Source organism: Podarcis raffonei, chromosome 12 (assembly GCF_027172205.1).
Source record: "Podarcis raffonei isolate rPodRaf1 chromosome 12, rPodRaf1.pri, whole genome shotgun sequence".
In the NCBI taxonomy this organism is placed as follows: Eukaryota; Metazoa; Chordata; class Lepidosauria; order Squamata; family Lacertidae; genus Podarcis; species Podarcis raffonei.
In genome coordinates, this window is record NC_070613.1 from 41083960 (window position 1) to 41103990 (window position 20031).

Below are 20031 nucleotides of genomic sequence, written 5' to 3' on the forward strand. Positions count from 1 at the left end.
TCAGGCCACAGTGACTCCCTTTTGCGCAAACCGACATTGTGCCAAAAATAACACTGGAAGCACTGAATGGTTTGCGTAGTTAAACCTCGGGGCCTTTTGAAGGCTGTCAGTCTCACATCTAACACATTCATCTGTCACACCTTTTTGCAGATACACTAAAGGTTTGATCACCTGCTTTTAACTGCCTTTTGCAATCGGAACTTCCTTAACAGTTTGTCATTGGAACAACCTGCCTGAGGTTTCAAGCCATTAGTGCTGATGTATTCTTGAGCAGGCATTCTAAATAGTTGAGAAGTGTCAGTACACCCTGTTTTCTCTATTGTAAACAACCCCACTTCCTCCAGCTGCTTTTAGCCTCTGAATAATTCTTAAAGGAGTTGTTTCCAAGTTAGCGGAACAGAGTAGACCAAATGAGATCTTAAGCGAGTGCCGAGCGAAGCAGTGCCATTATTTCCTTTGTCTTGGAAAGGATAATTCTCTAAATGCAGCCCAAAATGGCGCTGGCATTTTAAAGTGGCAGCTTTACATTGTTGGGTTACATTTTGGGGTTCTCAGTAAAACCTCTGGATTCTCAAAAGTGTTAATCTACTTTGCATCAATCAAGAGTCAAGAAGCTAAGAAGGGCCTTGTTTGAGTGCAAGTTGGAGACACCCAACCTAGCACTGAACCAGTTTAAAAAGAAGCAGTTGTAGCCAAGTTAAGGAGAAAAGGAGATTTTCCGGTTATGTAAGGAAGCAGACGTAGGGATGCGGGTGGCGCTGTTGGTTAAACCACAGAGCCTAGGACTTGCCGATCAGAAGGTCAGCGGTTCAAATCCCCGCAACGGGATGAGCTCCCGTTGCTCAGTCCCAGCTCCTGCCAACCTAGCAGTTTGAAAGCACGTCAAAGTGCAAGTAGATAAATAGGTACCGCTCTGGCGGGAAGGTAAACGGTGTTTCCATGCACTGCTCTGGTTTGCCAGAAGCGGCTTAGTCATGCTGGCCACATGACCCGGAAGCTATACGCTGGCTCCCTCGGCCAGTAAAGTGAGATGAGCGCCACAACCCCAGAGTCGGTCACGACTGGACCTAATGGTCAGGGGGTCCCTTTACCTTTAAGGAAGCAGACAGTAGACAACTTGTTAGGAAGCAACAGGAGTATACTGCACTTTCCTTACTTACGTGGCTCTTTCCCACTTCATACATGCATTTTCACCAAGGACCAGAACTGTAAGGAGAGCAGCAAACTGAACAGCAGAACATACCAGAACCTTCTTGACCCTGAGAGCCAATTCAGACAATTAAGAATGGAGATTTCAGCACTTGTTCACTGATCTGGAAGTATAAACTACTGGACTTCTCAGTTGGTTAGAGCACAGTACTGATAATGCCAAGGTTGCAAGTTCTATCCCCATAAGGGAAAACTGCGTCGCGGGGGGGTTGGACTAGTTGATCCTCAGAGGTCCCTTCCAGCTCTACAATTCCACGATTCTATGAATTGGCCCACAGTATGGTCAACATTCCATATATAGGACAGTGTCGCTGCTTTGTTGCAAATTCAACATATATTCAAAGCCGCCTGTGTTATGTCCCGCTCTTCCGGTGGAGCAGAACAATTTGGCAGAGAGGAAAAAGAGGAGTGCCACTGGTTTTTGAGGCTGAGTGAAGGGTATATACACCTATGTGACATGGGTGAGATAGCACAGTTGTGCGTATAGGATTTTCCTAAGTTCCAACATACTGGAATCTGAGTTTTTATGCTAATAGCTTGTGTCTCATGCTTTGAGAATTCCATCATGTAGTACAAACGTCACTTGAGGCGACTTTTTTTTTTTTAGATATTGAGATGTGGGATCATTGAAAATGTGGAATGCAACACTGAGCTAGATAGATAGATGAATGGATAGATAGATAGATTAGATAGATAGATGATAGATAGATAGATAGATAGATAGATGATAGATAATAGATGATAGATAATAGATAGATGATAGATGATAGATAGATAGATAGATAGATGATAGATAATAGATAGATAGATGATAGATAATAGATAGATGATAGATGATTGACAGATGATAGAGATAGATAGATGATAGATAGATAGATAGATAGATAGACAGATGATCGATAGATAGATGATTAGATAGATGATAGATAGATAGGTGATAGATAGATAGATAGATGATAGATAATAGATAGATAGATAGATGATAGATAATAGATAGATGATAGACAGATGATAGATGATAGATAGAGATAGATAGATAGATGATAGGTAATAGATAGATGATAGATGATAGATAGATAGATGATAGATAATAGATAGATAGATAGATAGATAGATAGACAGATGATAGACAGATGATAGAGATAGATAGATGATAGATAGATAGATAGATAGATGATAGATAGATAGATAGATGATAGATAGATGATAGATAGATAGATGATGGATTCAAACTCCAATCCTGTATTTTTCCACTCAGAACAAATAAATCATCATCTGCAACACTATTGGAACATGAAGAATGGAATAAAAGGAATTTGGTACAATGCTTTGAATGAAACTGTTAAACAGGCGGGGACAACACATACCTAAATAAGGACCACTTTCAAATAGAGGGGATTTCTTTAAAGCTTAACAGAATAAAAGGGAAAGCAAAGTAGATCACAACTCAAGGCTTGGTATCATTAGAAAAACCGCTAACAGGATCTGGAGGAGGTGGAACTGTAGTTCTCAACTGCAACAGACAACCTTGCAAGTTTCTAGCGGAATACAGCAAGAATTTGGTCACTCCCAGAAAATGGCAACCAATTCAATCTGTAAGCGATGATACTCTTTTCCAGTCACACTCACTAGGTACATAGTAAAGATTTTTGATGACCACTTGAAGAAGGAAAGACACTTTTAAAAAAATCCAACTGGCATATATTTTAATCAGTTTAGAATTTTGAAATCTTCACCCTCTTGGGCTACTAGAGGTAAATTCACAGGAAGAACCAAAGCGCACTGAGATGTTGCATTCTGAAAGGGTGTTCCAAGAAATGAGAAGACTAAACCAACAATCCTGGAATGTCAGCAAGGCAGGCTTTACTGAAATCTGAAAACGCAAAAAGCAAGTTATTTAACAGGACACCTTTAAGCTGCCTTCTGTTTGTTGTTGAAGACTGGCACACCCTCTGTGATGTCTCCTAGACAGCTTAGGCACACGTTGGCGTCTTGGCTGGACTACTGCAATACGTGATACTTAGGGTTGTCATTGAAGATTTCCTGGAAACTCCAGCTAGGACAAAATGCCAGGTTGCTAATTGGGACATAATTTACCTGGTGCTTTCATCATCTGGGCACCAAAGAAAGTGATGGGCATTACTTAGAAAGTAATTGCTTGGGACCTTATTTGAAAGACCTTCTGTGCAAATACTTCATTCTTCATTGGAGGCACCATCTGATGTCAGGAGGGTGGTGACTGGGGAAAGGCCTCTTGTGATTGCAGAAAGGAGTATCTCTTCCAAACCAGCTCATCTTTTATGCCCTTTCAGTATAAGAGAGGACTTTTATTTGCTCAGGTATTCCAGCATGCTTTATTAACTGTTTTTACACTTGTTTTTCTGGATCCAATGGGTTTTATGGCTGCTGCTTTTTTCCTCTCTTTTAATGTTTAATATATGGACTTCTATTGTACCTGCTAGCAGGGACGCGGGTGGCGCTGTGGGTAAAAGCCTCAGCGCCTAGGGCTTGCCGATTGAAAGGTCGGCGGTTCGAATCCCCGCGGCGGGGTGCGCTCCCGTTGCTCGGTCCCAGCGCCTGCCAACCTAGCAGTTCGAAAGCACCCCCGGGTGCAAGTAGATAAATAGGGACCGCTTACTAGCGGGAAGGCAAACGGCGTTTCCGTGTGCGGCTCTGGCTCACCAGAGCAGCGATGTCACGCTGGCCACGTGACCCGGAAGTGTCTCCGGACAGTGCTGGCCCCCGGCCTATAGAGTGAGATGGGCGCACAACCCCAGAGTCTGGCAAGACTGGCCCGTACGGGCAGGGGTACCTTTACCTTTACCTATTGTACCTGCTACTACTTAAAACTGTTCGCTCCCCTGGGAATCTTATGGTGAAGAGTGGCTAATAAACAAACCCTTTACAAATGACTTATTATTAAAGAGTGGCTCTTTTTCTCACCTACGCTGCCCTACAGGAGAGCAACTGCTTGCTTAAGCACTTAAGCCAAACCCTGACTGCTTTTTATGTGGGCTTGGCTCTCACTTGTGAAAATCTGGTCTCATTACTCCACGATGTGCATTATAAAACAAACAAGTTGGATCTGCAACAAAAAGTCGCAGCGTTAACTACTCCTGATTAGCGTTTCAGCTGGCCATGCCCTTTTCTCCATTCCATCTCCTCCCATTTTCTGTCCCTCAACCCAATATAGCAGACAGCATTTCATGCCCGCTAAACATTCTCACTCCTCAGTACCCCTAATTTACCCAAAAAAATGTTTTCACCCCCCTCCACTTTTGCAAATCTCAGGGTTCTCCCAAGGCTTCTGATGCCTCCATCTCGTGCACAGATTTTGGCCACAAAAATATGCAGAATCAAAGTACGAATTCACTATTATTATACACAGGATGTGAGAGGCCTGCCCTGTGAGAATGGAGCGTTTGCAAATGGCTCACTCTTACCAGATTTTTCTAGGTGTGCAATTGACGGGCGAGTATCCACACCCTCCCCATCTTTTTCAGTCACAATGTTTTATGGCTTGCTGTCCACACCAGTGGGCAAAGTTTGAAGGAATTCATCGGGTTCTCTCAGTCCCTCTTCCTCCATCCTGAACACCCTTTCATTCTGGGCAGGTATGCAAGTATTTCTATAGTTTGTTTGTGTACATTTTTTTTTTAAAAGGGCTATTCTTCCCCTCTAGAAATGACAGTGGAAAAACTGCATACACAAGTTTACTAACTGCAGCGTCAAACTCTGCGAACACTTGAGGAAGCACAAAAGGAACAGCGTAAAACACAGACCGACAACTCGAAACACTCCTCCCTGGTTGAAATGGCCTTCAGCTGTCGTCGTTATTGCCTTTGGGCTTCCGCCCGGGCAAAGGAAAAGCCGACTTGTTCTGGGCCTGAGAGAGTTTGCTCGCCAGCACGGCGAAGGGCTCGACCAGCGTCCTTCCGTCGGTCACCGTGACTTCCCACAGCTTCACCTTCTCGAGTTTGGCCCACTGTTGAGCCACGGCCGCCTCGACTTGCCTTTCCTCCACCAGGTCAGCTTTGTTGCCTAAGACAACAATAGAGCCCTGAAAAAAGGAAGGAAGGAAGCAATCCGTCAGAAATGGCAAAGCATGGGCTTTGCATCCGGTTCAGTCAAGGAGCAGAAAGCTGCTCTCTCTCTGAGGAGGCAACATTTAGTTCAATGGACCAATGGGTCAGATTGCATTTTAATTCTAAGGTGCTGCCTTTGAAGGAATCTGTATACCACGGGTGAGCTACATAGTGCCCTCCAGATCTTGTTGGTCTACAAATCCCATCACCCCTGTCCGCTGCTCTGCAAGTTAGAGCTGATGCTGTTCGCAATGGTCAAGGACAATGGTTACTATAGCCTAGCAACACCTTGTTGGCAATGGTCAGGCATCATGGGTGTTGTAGTCTGACAACACTTGATGATGTTGGCAATGGTCAAGGATCATGGGTATTGCAGATCAACACTTGATGATGTTGGCAATGGTCAAGGATCATGGGTATTGTAGTCCAACAACACGATGTTGTTGGCAATGGTCAGGGATCATGGGTATTGTAATCCAACAACATCTGCTGGGCACCAAATTGGCTACTGCTGCCATATATCAATCCATGTATTCTGTTGCTTAAAAAAAAAAAGTCAGATGCGACTAAGATGGTATTAGGTTTCAAGAGGAGCCCAAGATGTCAGCGAAGCAAGGAATTGCTCCCAATTTCTAAAGCCCAGTGACTAAGATTGCCTGTGCAAAAGTATCCTTGGTATGTTGTGGTGTATTGAAAAATACAAGCAGCTGGAAGCCCAGAAACAAATAGCAGCCAGGAAACCTGCAGGTAAGCATATGAAATTATAGTACTTAAATACGGCTCTTCTTTCCTATGAAACATGACACAGGGATGTTGCTATGAGCTTCGAGATTATTCAGGCAGGCCACACCAAATCCAGAACACAGGCATGCCAAAGGCTTTGGGTGTGTTCAGCTCGGCAGTTACGTAAGACTGAATGTTTTTCCTCACCTCCTTGTAAGATGACGAGGTGTATTACTCAGCCTGCGATAAGGCAGCCCTGTTGCGTCTTGGGGCCCAGCCTGCTCATTTTGCTGAGTAGGTCTCTAACATCTGCCCCAAAGTATGATGGCAACACTGGCTGCATTGTGGCTGGGCTGGTTTTGAAGCAAGTTGTGATTAAGGTTGTTCCCGGCTGGTTTTCAACCCACATCGTCCTTTTAGATCTTGACAGTCTTAACTGCAAAGTTAGTTATTCTCCTTTTCTTTCAAAAGGGATTACTCCAGTTCTCAGCTTTGCTTCGTTCTCTGCTTCTCTCTTCAGTTCTGCTGCCAGTTTTCTTTCCTTTTGGATCTTCCTTCCCCTAGTTCTTTCCTTTACGGTACTGATGTACTTTGGCTTCTTCTAAACTGACTTCCCTTTTCCCTATTTGCCTTATTACAGTCATGGCTGGTGCCCACTGGGATTAGTAAGGCAGAAGGCAGGGAGGTCAACAGTAGGTGGCACCAGAGATGAGTAATTCTACCCTTGTCCCCAGCCTCCTCCCCACTGAGTTCTAACAAGGCAACACTGAAACAACATTTAGAGCGCTGCGATTCCACTTTAAACAGTCATAGTTTCCTCCAAAGAATTCTGGGTAAAAATTCCCAGCATTCCCTGTGAAGAGGGATTGATTGTCCACTTTTCTGTTTTGTGCAAATCTGAGGGATCGAAAAGGGGGTTATATAACTTACAAAGACCCTTTTTAATGCCAGCAGACATTTTAACTGAATTTTTATTTTATAATATTAAATTGTTTTTATTTACATTGGATCAAGTTTCTTATTATACACCACTCTAATTATAAGTAAGCGGCATATAAATTATTGAAATAAAATTCTCTAATGTCGCTAATTATAATCCTCTAATTATAAATTATTGAAATAAATTAGTAGCAAGTTTCTAGCAACCATGGTTGCTTTTGCATATAAAAAGCAATTTTCTCTAAAGGCACTGAGACAAGGCAGGATTTGGGGAAAACTTCAAAATGACCAGGGTAAGAGAGTAGCTGTTCACTTTTCACTATTTGCTTCTCTTGTGGGTTTTTAAGATTATTCCTTTGCTCCTGGTTATTTTATCAAATCCCTACTGTTCTTGAATTTGCATCTAAGGAATCAGAAAGTAGAATATATGGCACTATTCAAACAACCTGTTCTCTCTTCCAAAAGTGAGCAACAGAGACAGTGCCGAACGTCAGCTGTCTTAACAATATTTGAATTGTTTTGATTTATGGTTTTGATTTTGAGATGCACTGAATTACAACCACAGATGAAAGGGTATTCACGACTCGTTCCGTCCTTTGTTGTGTCGAACTACAAACCCCATGGGAATGCAAATACTACTTTCAAACCGCTAACATTAAAAGAGAGACAGAGAGAGAAAAATCTATTCTGCCTTACAGTTAAAACGAAACGGATGAGAGGAATCACAAGGGATCTTTCTGTGCAGCAAAGTGACTCAGTCGACTGCTAGCTCACAGGAGAGGCAGCCTGTGTTTCCAGGTTCTTTGATGCAACGTGTGTGTAGTCAAATTAGGAAGCCGTATCCTAAATAGCACTTGCTATGACAACCGATTATATAATTGGATTAGGAAAGAAACTTCGTAGTAAACAAAGCAGTTACTGTGCTGTTAATAACAACCTGTTTCACTTTTCTGACTTATTAATAGCTGGTTGTAATGACTCACCCTGGTCCAGCAACATATCTGGGCACCATTGAGGGGCTGCCCTTAAGACAGCCCTGGTGAGAGGATCCGCAATACTACCAATCAGCTGTTTGGGGGAGAAAAAGTGGGGGCTAAATTTAACCCCTTTCAAACAGCTGGTCTTGTGCTGTATTGTTTTTTCTGACTCAGTCAATATGGATGCCTGGGGTTCCTCAGGGACACCATGGGACCCTCATATACCTAAGGCACCCTGTCCCTCCCAATTCTCAGTTTTATTTTAAATCAAGGTCTTTTGCTTTGGCCCTACACATGCAGCAGAATTGGACAGGTGTTAAAATGGACTGTACTACTTTGGCTTACAAGTGGAGCACACAACTTTTGAACGCTCTGCCATGTTGTTGTTGCTTTATATATTTTTTTTCCTGAAGTTTTTTTATTAAGTTTTCCAAAATTTCACACATACATTTCAATACATAATAAAAACTCCACCTCTCTGACTTCCCACCCCCTTTTCTATGCTGTTTCTGTTTCTCTCCCTCAGCTGTCTTCTATCGCTTAAACCTCGACAAAACTACGATAATTTTTAATCCCTTCTGTTGCTCATAGTTCAAATCCTCCTTGCTCATCATATTATAATATCGCTCATCATATTATATTTTTTTAAATAATCCGAGAAGTGTTTCCATTCTTCCACAAAACCTCCTTCATTAGGTTCTCTTATTTTAGCTGTTGACTTTGCCAATTCTGCATATTGCTCAACCATTCTTTTTCAGTGGGTTATTTCTGCATTTTAAAAGCTGCCCATTAATAGAAATCAGCACTTGGGGGAAGAAAATGTTCCCTCTTCCTTACTTCTTGAGTCTTTGACGCAGGGGAGCATTCGAAAATGCGACGTGGTCCATTCTACTCCCTTACGAGTCCAGACTGAGGTAAGCACTGAAGGATTACTTCACAGAATAGGATTAAACTCCTTCCTTTAACCTCACTGAGTCTTGCGGTCTGTATGTCAAAGTCAGGAACGCTACGAAATTTGCGGTGATGAAACAGAAGCGATTGGCTGCGCTGCGGGCAGGCCCCATTTTCGGGGAATGCTGGGAATCTACTTCCTCCTTTACACAAGGCTCAGGATACACAATCAAAGGAGAACACTGAGTAACAACACCTCTGACTGCTATATTAGGAGTCCATGAAAAGGTAGCAAAGGCCTCTTTCCAATGCAATCTTAATCGATGCAACCAGCAAGCCCTGAGTTACATAAGAACTTTGCTCTGACAACAGCCAAACATTACATAACTGCAGTCTTGTGCTGACTTGCTTTAAATGGCCCCAGATGAATGCTTCCTTCCTTTCTTTTTTTGTTACAGGCACTTAGTTAAGAGATCCATTAGGGAGTCACTCTCTCTTTACATATAGAATTTATTGCAGGAAAATACACAGAGCCCTGCGTAGGTGATATTGTTCAGCCTGCTGAGCTGCAGCAGTCGATTAGCAAACATTGATGAAGCCATTTCCCTGGCAAGGGTCTGATTTAGTAGCCGCGGTGAAACCACTAAAAAAAACCCTGATTAAATCCATTATCTTAGTATTACTATTATACAGTGGTACCTCGGGTTAAGAACTTAATTCGTTCTGGAGGTCCGTTCTTAACCTGAAACTGTTCTTAACCTGAAGCACTTTAGCTAATGGGGCCTCCTGCTGCTGCCGCCGTGCGATTTCTGTTCTCATCCTGAAGTAAAGTTCTTAACCCGAGGTACTATTTCTGGGTTAGCGGAGTCTGTAACCTGAAGCGTCTGTAACCAATTCCCCCCCATAAAATATTTGAGGGAGCTGGGACCCCCCAAAGTTGATGGGCATTGTCATTCAAATGGTGTGTGTGTGTGCCATGTCATGCAGGACGGGCCCTACCTGCCCCCCCAATATTTTATTCAAGTTGGCACCCCTGCGACACTCTTAACCCCATAATTCCCAATGTGGGGCAAAAGGGGCGCAATTTGATTTTTAAGGGGGCAATTCGAGAATGAGTTATTAACATTTAAAGGCCTTTTAGGCTTCCTCCACGTGAATAGGAGTTCACTTTTTGAACAAGAAGAATTATATGTCATGGGGCAGGTGGGCATCTGGATTTTAGAGATGCTTAGGTGGGGCATGGCCAAAAAAAGGTTGGGAACCACTGCTCTAACCGTTATGCAACGCTTCTTCTTTTGCAAGGAAAGATGGAGTAAAGGGCCTCACCATTTGTTATCAGCCAACGTTTTGTGAACGACTTAATTATGTAATTAGCACCGCCTGTACTTTCTGCATTTCATTTCCCTGTGACCTCACTGCTTAGTGTGTTTACAAGTGTCCCAGCCCAAAACAGTGGATTAAGCTTATGCCTTAATAAATGGATTGTTTACGGTGCCAAAAAGACTTGCAGTTGTTTCCGATACAACAGACTAACAAGGAAATAGTTACGGCGGGTTTTAAGAACCTTTTACAACCACTCTTTTCAAACACTGCAGCTCACCTTAAGCCTTGTGACTACGAGACCTTGCTTTTAACTTGGCAGTTACCCTTTGCAAAGGAGACACACATCTAATGTGAAAGGAGAGAAACTAAAAGACTGGTCGGCAGAGCAAGTGACACCTTTCCTGCTTCCTACAAGGGGGTTATTCATAGCTGAGGCCTTTTACTCCTGTCCCATCTCTGCACACAACTACACTGACCCCCGGCACGTATAAAATTGCATTATCTGCAGGTAAATAAGTACAGTGGTACCTCTGGTTACGTACTTAATTCATTCTGGAGGTCTGTTCTTAACCTGAGGTACCACTTTAGCTAATGGGGCCTCCTGCTGCCACCGCGCAATTTCTGTTCTCATTCTGAGGTAAAGTTCTTAACCCGAGGTACTATTTCTGGGTTAGCGGAGTCTGTAACCTGAAGCGTCTGTAACCTGAAGCGTATGTAACCCGAGGCACCACGGTAGTTTGGAAAACCTGCTTTTTAGGTGATGAGCTCATTTTCCCTCGTACATAATGTTCTCATTATCGTATCTCAGATGTGACTGACGGTATCGGGTGTGTGTGTGTGTGTGTTTTACCTCTCTTTTGTCTCTACACTTGTCAATCTCCTTCTTGAGCCAGTCAGCTCTTTCGAAGGATTCCAGGCTGTTCACGGCATAGACGAGAACAAAGCCGTCTGCGAGGGAGAAATAATGTTTGGGGAACTCCTCTCCTTCTTGCACCCCCCTGGTGTCATACAGGCGCAACTGTTCTTTCACTCCTCGGTCCGTTTCAGCCAAAGCTACATACACGTCTTCACTTGTCGCGCTGCATTCTGCACCTGTTGTTTTCAAAAAAGGAGAAACAGAGTTCTTAGCGAACACATTCAAAAACACATATTGCGCGCCAAAGCTGCTTCCCTTGTGCCCTAAAAAAATATGTTTCAATGATTAGTAACTGTATGGTGGTTTTGACGCCTTGTTTCCTACTGATCAAATCATGGCTTGCTTCCCCTTGTAATCAGCTCTGGCCTGGACAAATTCACAAAAGGTGCCTCTATACAAGCAATTGTTTTGTTTCGGTTTTGTATTTGGTATGAATACCTTCATACTGTTGTGGCTTACGGCCAAACAAGTACACTTACTCAAGACTCATATTAATGATACTAAATGCAAAAGGTGTGTCTCTCTCCCCCGCCCCAAGGTCGAATTGAAAATACAGTGGTACCTCAGGTTAAGTACTTAATTCGTTCCGGAGGTCTGTTCTTAACCTGAAACTGTTCTTAACCTGAAGCACCACTTTAGCTAATGGGGCCTCCTGCCGCTGCCACTGCACAATTTCTGTTCTCATCTTGAAGCAAAGTTCTTAACCCGAGGTACTATTTCTGGGTTAGCGGAGTCTGTAACCTGAAGCGTATGTAACCTGAGGTACCACTGTACACTGGCTGGCACACACTCCTGTGACTGGCACACATTTTGACAAACAGCAAGTTTGCTACTCGTTGTCAACAAGCAACATTGAGAACCGCTTTACTGGCGCCATCCCAGCCGTGCCACAATTATGGTTTTGGATTATTTGTTAAATAAGAAAGGCCGGCACCTGTAAGCATCTCTGGAAGGGCAGAAGGGGAATGGCTGCGTCTCTTACCCACATCATGCTTGCCATAGAGGACCTGCTCCAGAATGGCGGTCTTCCCCACCGAGGCCATTCCACAAACCAGCACTTTGTAGCCCTTCCCCATCTTCTTTCAGGCTGCGGAGACTGGGCCCGGGGAGCAATCCTGTCCAAGCACCACAAAAGGTCAAAGGCATTTATTACCATCCAGCAAGCAGCCAGCATTGGAGCATGGCTGCATTCACACACACGAAGAGGAGGTCACAGGCTTGCCTGGTCAGTCCAGCAGTTTCAGCCAAAGTCTCCCCTTAGCCAAGGTATGTCCAACAGGTCATGGCCAAGGAGAAGAGAGCTTAACTACCGTATTGGCCCAAATATAAGCCACACTTTTTTCCCCCAAATTCCGACTGTGAAAAGTTAAAGTGCAGCTTAAATTCGCAGCCTTACAAAAATTGGCTTTTGCGATATCGCTGCTGAAGCAGACATACGGAAAATGGAACAAAAAAATGTTTTCTTGCCGATTTGCGAACTCGAGACTGTTGTGCAATTAATTCTAATGTCATTCGTCGCTTTCCCCTTACTTTACAGTGCAGTATTGATTTTTTAATTTGCATTTACGGTGCTACAATTTATGGGCGGAATTGTAGCAATTTTAGCGATTGTACGGCAACTTTTGAGGGCTTGCAAGATCAAAGGCTTGAATTGGCTTGGCATATGGTAAAATAAAATCACTATTTTAGTCACTGAATTTAATGGACTTTTTTCTTTTTCTCTTCAATTTTAAGGAAGCGGCTCATATTTGGGTATTGTCTTTCCCGCCCCCCTTCAATTTTAAAGGTACGGCTTATTTCCGGGTGTGGTTTATATTTGAGCCAATACGGTACGATCCCAGGTTCAGATGCTGCTGATCTCAAAAGCCCATGAGGAGCAATGCAGCTGCAGTCACAGTAAGCCATGTTCCAGCTGCTCTCTGGGACATGCGAACCAGGCCAGTGAATGGCAGCCATTTCAGACATGGGGCTTTCCCAGCCCTGTTTAGGAATGCCAGGAATTGTACATGCCAAGCATGTGTGCTAACACTTAACTATGGCACTTACCCAAAGGAATAGGGGTCCCTTCTGTTTCTAGGGGGTTGCATGTGCACAGACCCCAGATTAAGGGTGCGATAGTGGTGTCAAATGGATTACTTCCATTGCAAGGACTGTCAGGTATTGGACAATAACAGACTATTAAAAAACTAAAGGCTGTGACTATTTTGCATGTGTACAACTGATGTGCAACCAACGTGCAAGAAGGCAAGGAGATTCATTGAAACACAAACATAAGACTAGCTGTGGTATATGGGATTTTATCAAGAATGGATTGTATTTGGTTTGAGCAATAGTCTGGAGGCAGGATTAAAGGAAATCAGACCTTGAAGTACAGCACGTGGGAAGCCACAAAAAAATTATAACTGACTATTTTGAATTACTCTTATAAAACCAAATAAAAATTATTTCACAAATAAAACAAAAACAAAAAACGATTCAATCCGGGATGAATTTCGAGTTCACCTTGAACTAAGAAGGCAGACACGACCCCTTTTTTCAATGCCAAGTCTCAACCCTGGAAGCTGCAAAAGAAAAAAGTAGAAATGAGAGTTCCTCTGAGCGTGTCCAGAGCGCACTGCTCAAAGCATTATCCCTGTATTGTTTGCATTTAAGGAGAAGTCTTTCTAGGGGAAATTACATGACTTTCCGGGAAATACAAGGCAGAAACTGCTCCTAGCAGGAATCCAGGAATCTGCGGAACGAGCAGGCGGGGCCGCAATCTCTCCGGCGTTTTCTTCCAAGCCTGCCAAGGCACGTGGCCTCTTGAACTACATTTCCCAGCAGGCACCTGAGCGCAGCCCTTTTCCCCCCTCCTCCTTCCTCTTGGACGTCACGGAGTTGCCGCAAAGCCTTGTGGGAAAGCAGGCCTCTTCCTTTCCGGCTCCGGGCGCCGCTAGGTAAGGTTGGCGAGCCGGAGGCCGCCCGTAGTTTAATCCGTCGGCATCCTAATTCGGGGAGGCCTGCGGGGGTCCGCTCGGGGCGCCGCCCCACGGTCAGTAGCCGGGGGGAGAGGCGGGTCGGGGTCTCTGGGCGAAGGGAGGCCGGGGAGGCGTAATTCCGCCGGGTTCGGTTGGGAAGGCGGCGTGGTCTGGGCCTACAGACCGAGACGACTCCGCCAGACGGAGCTTGCAGAGGCCGAGGGGGAAGACGGAGAGAATCATAGAGTTGGAAGGGACCCCGAGGGGCATCTAGTCCAGCCCCCTGGAATGCAGGAATAAGCTCGTGAGGCCTAAAAGGCTGGAGCGCGGGGGCTGCTTGCTCCTGAGTAAACCTCCGAGGAGGGACCATTGCTCACATGCTCTACGTGTCGACGGCCGCGGGTTCCAGCCCTGACACCAACCAATAAATGGGGTTAGGTAGCAGGTGATGGTGGGAGCCACTGCCAGCTGCATCAGATGGTTGGTTTATGTATCTCACATCCTTCTCTTTTAAGATGGGTGGGCAAGTAATTGCTTCCAGGTTTTTGCTTCTGCAAAAGTGGGGCATGCATTTTACGAAGGGAATAGATAATAAATATCCTGCTATGGTCTCAGGTATTGTTTGTGCCCACGCGACTTAAAACATGTGAGAACTCTTTGAAGTTACAAGTTATGCACCTTTAGGCGCCAGGCAAAAATGTCCCTTTTTAACCAGGCCTTTGGTTGACCTGATCAACATGCTAAATGTGGCTCTTGGGGGGGTTGTTATTGGATTATTGTTTTTATTTTGATTTTATATATTGTGATCTTTTTGTGAACTGCCTTGAGATCTCCAGGTATAGGGTGGTATATAAATTCAATGAATGAAAGCCTGTGTGTTTGTGTTCTGAATGGGTAATTGGTTAAAGGAGTTATATAAAAAGAATTGGGATCATGTAGAGTTGGAAGGACCACAAGGGTCATCTAGCTCAACCCCCTGCAGCGTAGGAATCTTTTGCCTGATGTAGAGCTTGAGCCCACAGCGTTGAGATTGAGCCTCATGCTCTACCGACTGAGCTGTTGAGTGACTGTTCTTTCTGGATTGAGGGAATAAGGTACAGCCCCTGGATGCTACAAGAGCTTGCATTTGCTGAAGTTATTGCAAGGGGCTTCACCAGGCTGGAAAACCATGCAAATCCTTAGTTGTTGTGGGCTGTCATGCCATAGATCAGTTGCAGGTCAGTGGTAGATCACAGGCTTTGCATGCAAAAAGTTCCAAGTTATTTTCCTTGCAATTCCAGCAGCAGTGGGAAACATTCCAGTCTGAAACCCTGAAGAACTGCTGCCAGTCTCTGTAAACCAGGGATAGAGAAGCTGTGGTTTTCAGATGTTATGTGAGCAACTTTCATCAGCCCCAGTCATAGACAGTGGTCAGGAATAATGAAAAGTTGGAGCACCAGAGGATCTGCATCCCTTGCATTAACATGGCTGTGCTAGATAGGTTAATAGTCTGACAAGGTAAAAAGCAGCTTCCTTTGCTGCTACATATCTCATCTATACTATGAGATGTTAATGACATATTAACGAAATCAAGCACAGTATAGATCAGTAGCTCCGAGGGGACAAAGTTGGTTTTTGAGAGGTTTATGAACAAAATGTGTTTCGTTATGGACCACTTTTATTACTAGAGAATGGAAAACACAGTTGCTTTTTTGTTTCCTGAGAGCAATGAAACGCAGTGAGATTTAAACGTATCACTTTTTTGCAGATAAGCCAGAATGGGTGCCTACAAATATATCCAAGAACTATGGAGGAAGAAACAGTCAGACGTGATGCGCTTCCTCCTGCGTGTCCGCTGCTGGCAGTATCGCCAGTTGTCTGCCCTGCACCGAGCTCCCCGTCCCACCAGGCCAGATAAAGCTCGCAGGCTGGGATATAAAGCTAAGCAAGGTAACTGCAACCTAAAGCATGTAGCAGATGTGAACTTGCTCTAGTCACTTGGTTATGCACTAAGACTGGTAGTATTGAGCAAAGATAGCTATGTGCGATAATTCCTACTACTTATTATAATTGTAACGTGATAAGAGAAAAGTAATCTTGCTTACCTTCCATGCAAGCATATAGGCAACTATCCCAAGCTACAAGAGCATCCATGATAAGTCAGGATGTTAGTCTTAGGCAAAGTTTCCATTCTATCTTGAGACTGAAAATCTTGCCACTGTACTTGCATTCACACAGCTGAAACACAATTCCCATCATTTTTCATGCTTCGTGCAATCTCAGATGAACAAAAATAGATTATAAAAGCACGGGGTTGTCCAGTAACTGAAGTAGAGTATTTGTGGCATCATTAGCAAATTCAAAAATATTGTTGAATGTAAAACGCAAATGCTAAATAAAATTTCTCTTGTAAAACTGCAGATTTCTTCACTGCTTTAACACATTATCCTGTTGTGTCTTAGGTTACGTCATCTACCGCATTCGTGTTCGCCGTGGTGGTCGTAAACGTCCAGTCCCTAAGGGTGCTACTTATGGTAAACCAGTGCATCATGGTGTCAACCAGCTGAAATTTGCCCGGAGTCTGCAGTCTGTAGCAGAGGTGGGTATTGCTTGTGATCTGCATCAGTCTTTTGTATTGCCCCCTGGTCCCACTGAAGCTTGATCAAATCTGTGTCGCATTGGTTTATCTCCTTTAACTTATGCCAAATTAGAAGAGTATTTGATGTGTATGAATCAGCTTTTAATATGGTTGAGTTGGTAAATTGTGATCAAGTAGCATGTTAAGCAGCATTTATTGTGAGAATAAGGCAGTATGGTTAATGAATAATTATTTCCCACAGAGCAGTTTTTCCAGTGTCAAGTTGGCATTTTGGAATTCTAGTTTCTAGGTGGCATATGCAAGTATTTTGGTTTGCAAGGTGCTGTAGCCATCCTCTCTATAGAGACAAAGAACTGTCTTTGTTGTAAACTGAAATTAGATATGTATAGAAATCAGTGAAACAGCCAGTGCATGAAACTATGTAACAGATTAAAGTGATTACCCTTTTTTGCAGTCAAATTGTCCTTGGTGGTCAGATTTTCAGTTACTGTCATTATATTTATGTACTTGTTACATTACTTGTTATTCAGATAGCCACACTCTAAAGTGGTAGAGGTACAGTACAGTGGTACCTTGGTTCTCAACCTTAATCCATTCCGGGAGTCCGTTTGACTACTGGAACTGTTTGAAAACTAAGGCGCGGCTTCTGATTGGCTGCAGGAGCTTCCTGCACTCAAGCGGAAGCCACGTCGGATGTTCAGCTTCCGAAAAAAGTTCACAAACCGGAACACTTGCTTCTGGGTTTGCGGTGTTCAGAAGCCGATTTGTTCAACAACTAAGCCATTTGGGAATCAAGGTACTACTGTATAGTATTTTGGGAAATAAAGAACAGGAAAGTATTTTTTTCAAGAAGTAGCATAACGTCAGGTATGGCAGCTAGGTGAGTTTAGTTGTGCCATATTTGCTTTCCCCATTTCTTGGCCATATAGTATCTCTGTAATGAAGTAGATTGCAATGGTATGTTCTATTGTGGTAACACTAACAAATCAATTTTCCACCACAGGCCAATTTGAAAGATAAAATAGTTGTTCATAGAATGGTAGAGTTGGAAGGAGTCCTGAGGATCATTTAGTCAAACCCTGTGCAATGCAGGAATATGCAGCTGTCCCTTACGGGGGTTGAACCTGCAGCCATGGCATTATCAGCACAGCGCTCTAACCAGCTGAGCTACCCATCCCTGTAAGGAAAGAGCTTCTCTATGGAGAAGTCTTTGTCACTGTAATTCTTAAACATCATGGCCGAATGTTTGGTTCCTTTGTATGAAACTTGTCACCTTGTTTTCCTGATGCCTGTAATATTCACAATCCCCAATTCCTCCCTTTTATGTGCTTACGTGAGGTTGTTTTTCCCGTTAGGAGCGTGCTGGCCGCCATTGTGGAGCCCTGAGAGTACTGAACTCTTACTGGGTGGGTGAAGATTCCACCTACAAGTTCTTTGAAGTCATTCTGATTGATCCTTTCCACAAGGCTGTCAGGCGCAACCCAGACACCCAATGGATCACCAAGGCAGTTCACAAACACAGAGAGATGCGGGGGCTGACCTCCGCTGGCAGGAAAAGCCGTGGCCTCGGCAAGGGCCACAAATTCCATCACACAATCGGTGGCTCACGTCGCGCTGCTTGGAGGCGACGCAACACCTTGCAGCTTCACCGTTACCGCTGATTCTTTTGCATATAATTTTCTCGTTATAATAAATCAGCCAGAGTTCACATTTCCACTGTCTTGTGTTTTCATTGGGCACTGGGTGTACCCCACACCAGCTTTTAAAAGAATTAAGAATCTAGCAACATATCCAGTATCTCTTCCATTACAGTTGTCACTCGAATAACAGGGTTATAAAAGTTCTGGTGAAGTTGAAAGCTTATTGATGACCAAAAAATATTCCAATACATATACTCATCCAAAAAATTTCCCAGAAAGGTTTGTATAACTTAACATGCATATACACATGTGGAATTCAACTTTAGACCTACTCTGCATAACTCATTGAGATTAATGAACATGACTGACTGCTAGTAATTTCAGTAAAAGTAATTTCTGAGTAAAAGTTTAATTCCACTATCCGTTGTGTGCAATGTAACTACCGTTTTATCTTCTCTCATCAGTAATAGTCACCACAGTTAACACTAATAAGATTCCTTAATGATAGAAGCAGCCTCAAATCTTGGTTAAGAGGGGGCCCTTGTTAAAGCTGGCAGAAGAAACAAGTTGGAGGATAGGAACATACAATCCCACTGTTCCTAATACTTCATTTTGTGATGTGTTTTCAAAACTGCTTGCTTTTAGATGCTCATTTATTTTTAGGTTGTATTTTGTACTGCATTGATTTCGCATAAGCCACCTTGGGTGCATTTGTAAGAAGGCAAGGTATAAGTTCATAATATTTCAAATTTTACTAATGAACCTAACGGAGTGGCTATCACTGTGAGTCTGTGGCTTCTAGATTGAAATACGCATGCCAGATCCTCATTAGCTTTCCACACAAACTGACGGCTGACTGATTTCAGTCTCTTGTAATAAAGCGCTCGTGTCTTAGCTTATATGCTGCAAAATGTGCTTATTACAGTTGCTTTATTATTATTTTTTTACTAATTAAGTCTAGATTGTTAGTATAAATGACTTTCACAGCAGCCCAGCAAAGCTAGTTTAATATCAAGACAGTGCTTAAAACCCAAGATAAGGATTGGGTAAGGTGCTATTCTATTAAGAGCAACATAATGGAAAACAGCCTCCCACGTAGTTCATAACCTTAGCGAGTTGAATAGTATTGGAGCGCAGGCTCTTTCAACATTGCAAGTTTTCATTATTAACCATTGTCCAACCTTTTCATGCGGGAAACTGCACAGACTGACCCTGCTGTGTTAACTTGTGTATTTCTACAAGAGCTTTCATTAACCGGTTCTTCTCAGAGAATGGGTTATACAATCTTCATTCTGTTAACTAAATGTATAGCCGATAATTGGGTTTTCCAAAAACAAACAGCTGATTTTTAAAAATAAAAAGTTGGGTTCTTTGTTCATGGCTATAGTAAAGTACAGTAAGAGCCCTTAGAAATTGGTAAATGTGAGATTCTTGTGCTTTGTTCTGTCAGGCTAAGCTAGTGACATGAAATGGTGTCTCGGAGTGAGCTATAGCTTGTAGTCTCATAGCTAGTATTATATAGTCATACCTCGGGTTACAGACGCTTCGGGTTGCGCACTGCGCTGAACCCAGGAGTACCAGAACAGGTCACTTCTGGGTTTCGGCTCTTGCGCATGCGCAGAAGTGCTAAATTGTGCTTTGCGCATAAGCGCCGAATTGCAACCCGTGTGTGCACAGATGTGACGCTGTGGGTTGCGAACGTGCTTCCCGCATGGATAATGTTCGCAACCCGAGCATCCACTGTAATGCAATTCCTACAGCCAAGCTGGTGCCAGGTATATTGCTCTGCTTTC

General features: G+C 43.5%; 2 protein-coding genes across 4 annotated transcripts; one reads left to right on the forward strand and one right to left on the reverse strand.

Moving 5' to 3' along the window:
• Positions 1–2887: 2887 nt before the first annotated feature.
• Positions 2888–13866, reverse strand: NKIRAS1 (NFKB inhibitor interacting Ras like 1). Of its 3 annotated transcripts, none has more exons than XR_008332927.1 (6): positions 13741–13866; positions 13566–13624; positions 12046–12178; positions 10998–11239; positions 4034–5269; positions 2888–3655 (listed from the first exon to the last, which is right to left on the reverse strand). XR_008332927.1 is itself a non-coding variant. In XM_053409997.1 (6 exons), exons 3-5 carry the CDS (start codon positions 12137–12139, stop codon positions 5030–5032), a joined length of 576 nt encoding a protein of 191 aa, XP_053265972.1. In that variant the 5' UTR covers positions 12140–12178; positions 13566–13624; positions 13741–13866; the 3' UTR covers positions 2888–3082; positions 4992–5029. The 3 variants fall into 3 exon arrangements, 2 of the variants coding, with proteins under 2 accessions (XP_053265972.1, XP_053265973.1); XM_053409997.1 differs by having other exon boundaries at positions 2888–3082; positions 4992–5269; XM_053409998.1 differs by lacking the exons at positions 2888–3655; positions 4034–5269 and adding an exon at positions 9432–9467.
• A 1901-nt stretch (positions 13867–15767) lies between these two features.
• On the forward strand, positions 15768–18311 carry RPL15 (ribosomal protein L15). The gene is made up of 3 exons (XM_053409992.1): positions 15768–15949; positions 16462–16598; positions 17954–18311. Exons 1-3 carry the CDS (start codon positions 15778–15780, stop codon positions 18257–18259), a joined length of 615 nt encoding a protein of 204 aa, XP_053265967.1. The 5' UTR covers positions 15768–15777; the 3' UTR covers positions 18260–18311.
• Positions 18312–20031: the final 1720 nt, after the last annotated feature.

Coding starts and splice junctions, on each gene's coding strand:
- RPL15 (XM_053409992.1), top strand. CDS start 15,778: ATGGGTGCCTACAAATATATCCAAGAACTATGGAGGAAGAAACAGTCA. Junction 15,950..16,461: donor GGGATATAAAGCTAAGCAAG/GTAACTGCAACC, acceptor GTTGTGTCTTAG/GTTACGTCATCTACCGCATT. Junction 16,599..17,953: donor GTCTGCAGTCTGTAGCAGAG/GTGGGTATTGCT, acceptor TTTTCCCGTTAG/GAGCGTGCTGGCCGCCATTG.
- NKIRAS1 (XM_053409997.1), bottom strand. CDS start 12,139: ATGGGGAAGGGCTACAAAGTGCTGGTTTGTGGAATGGCCTCGGTGGGG. Junction 11,240..12,045: donor CTATGGCAAGCATGATGTGG/GTAAGAGACGCA, acceptor TGAAAACAACAG/GTGCAGAATGCAGCGCGACA. Junction 5,270..10,997: donor AGTGTAGAGACAAAAGAGAG/GTAAAACACACA, acceptor TCCTTTTTTCAG/GGCTCTATTGTTGTCTTAGG.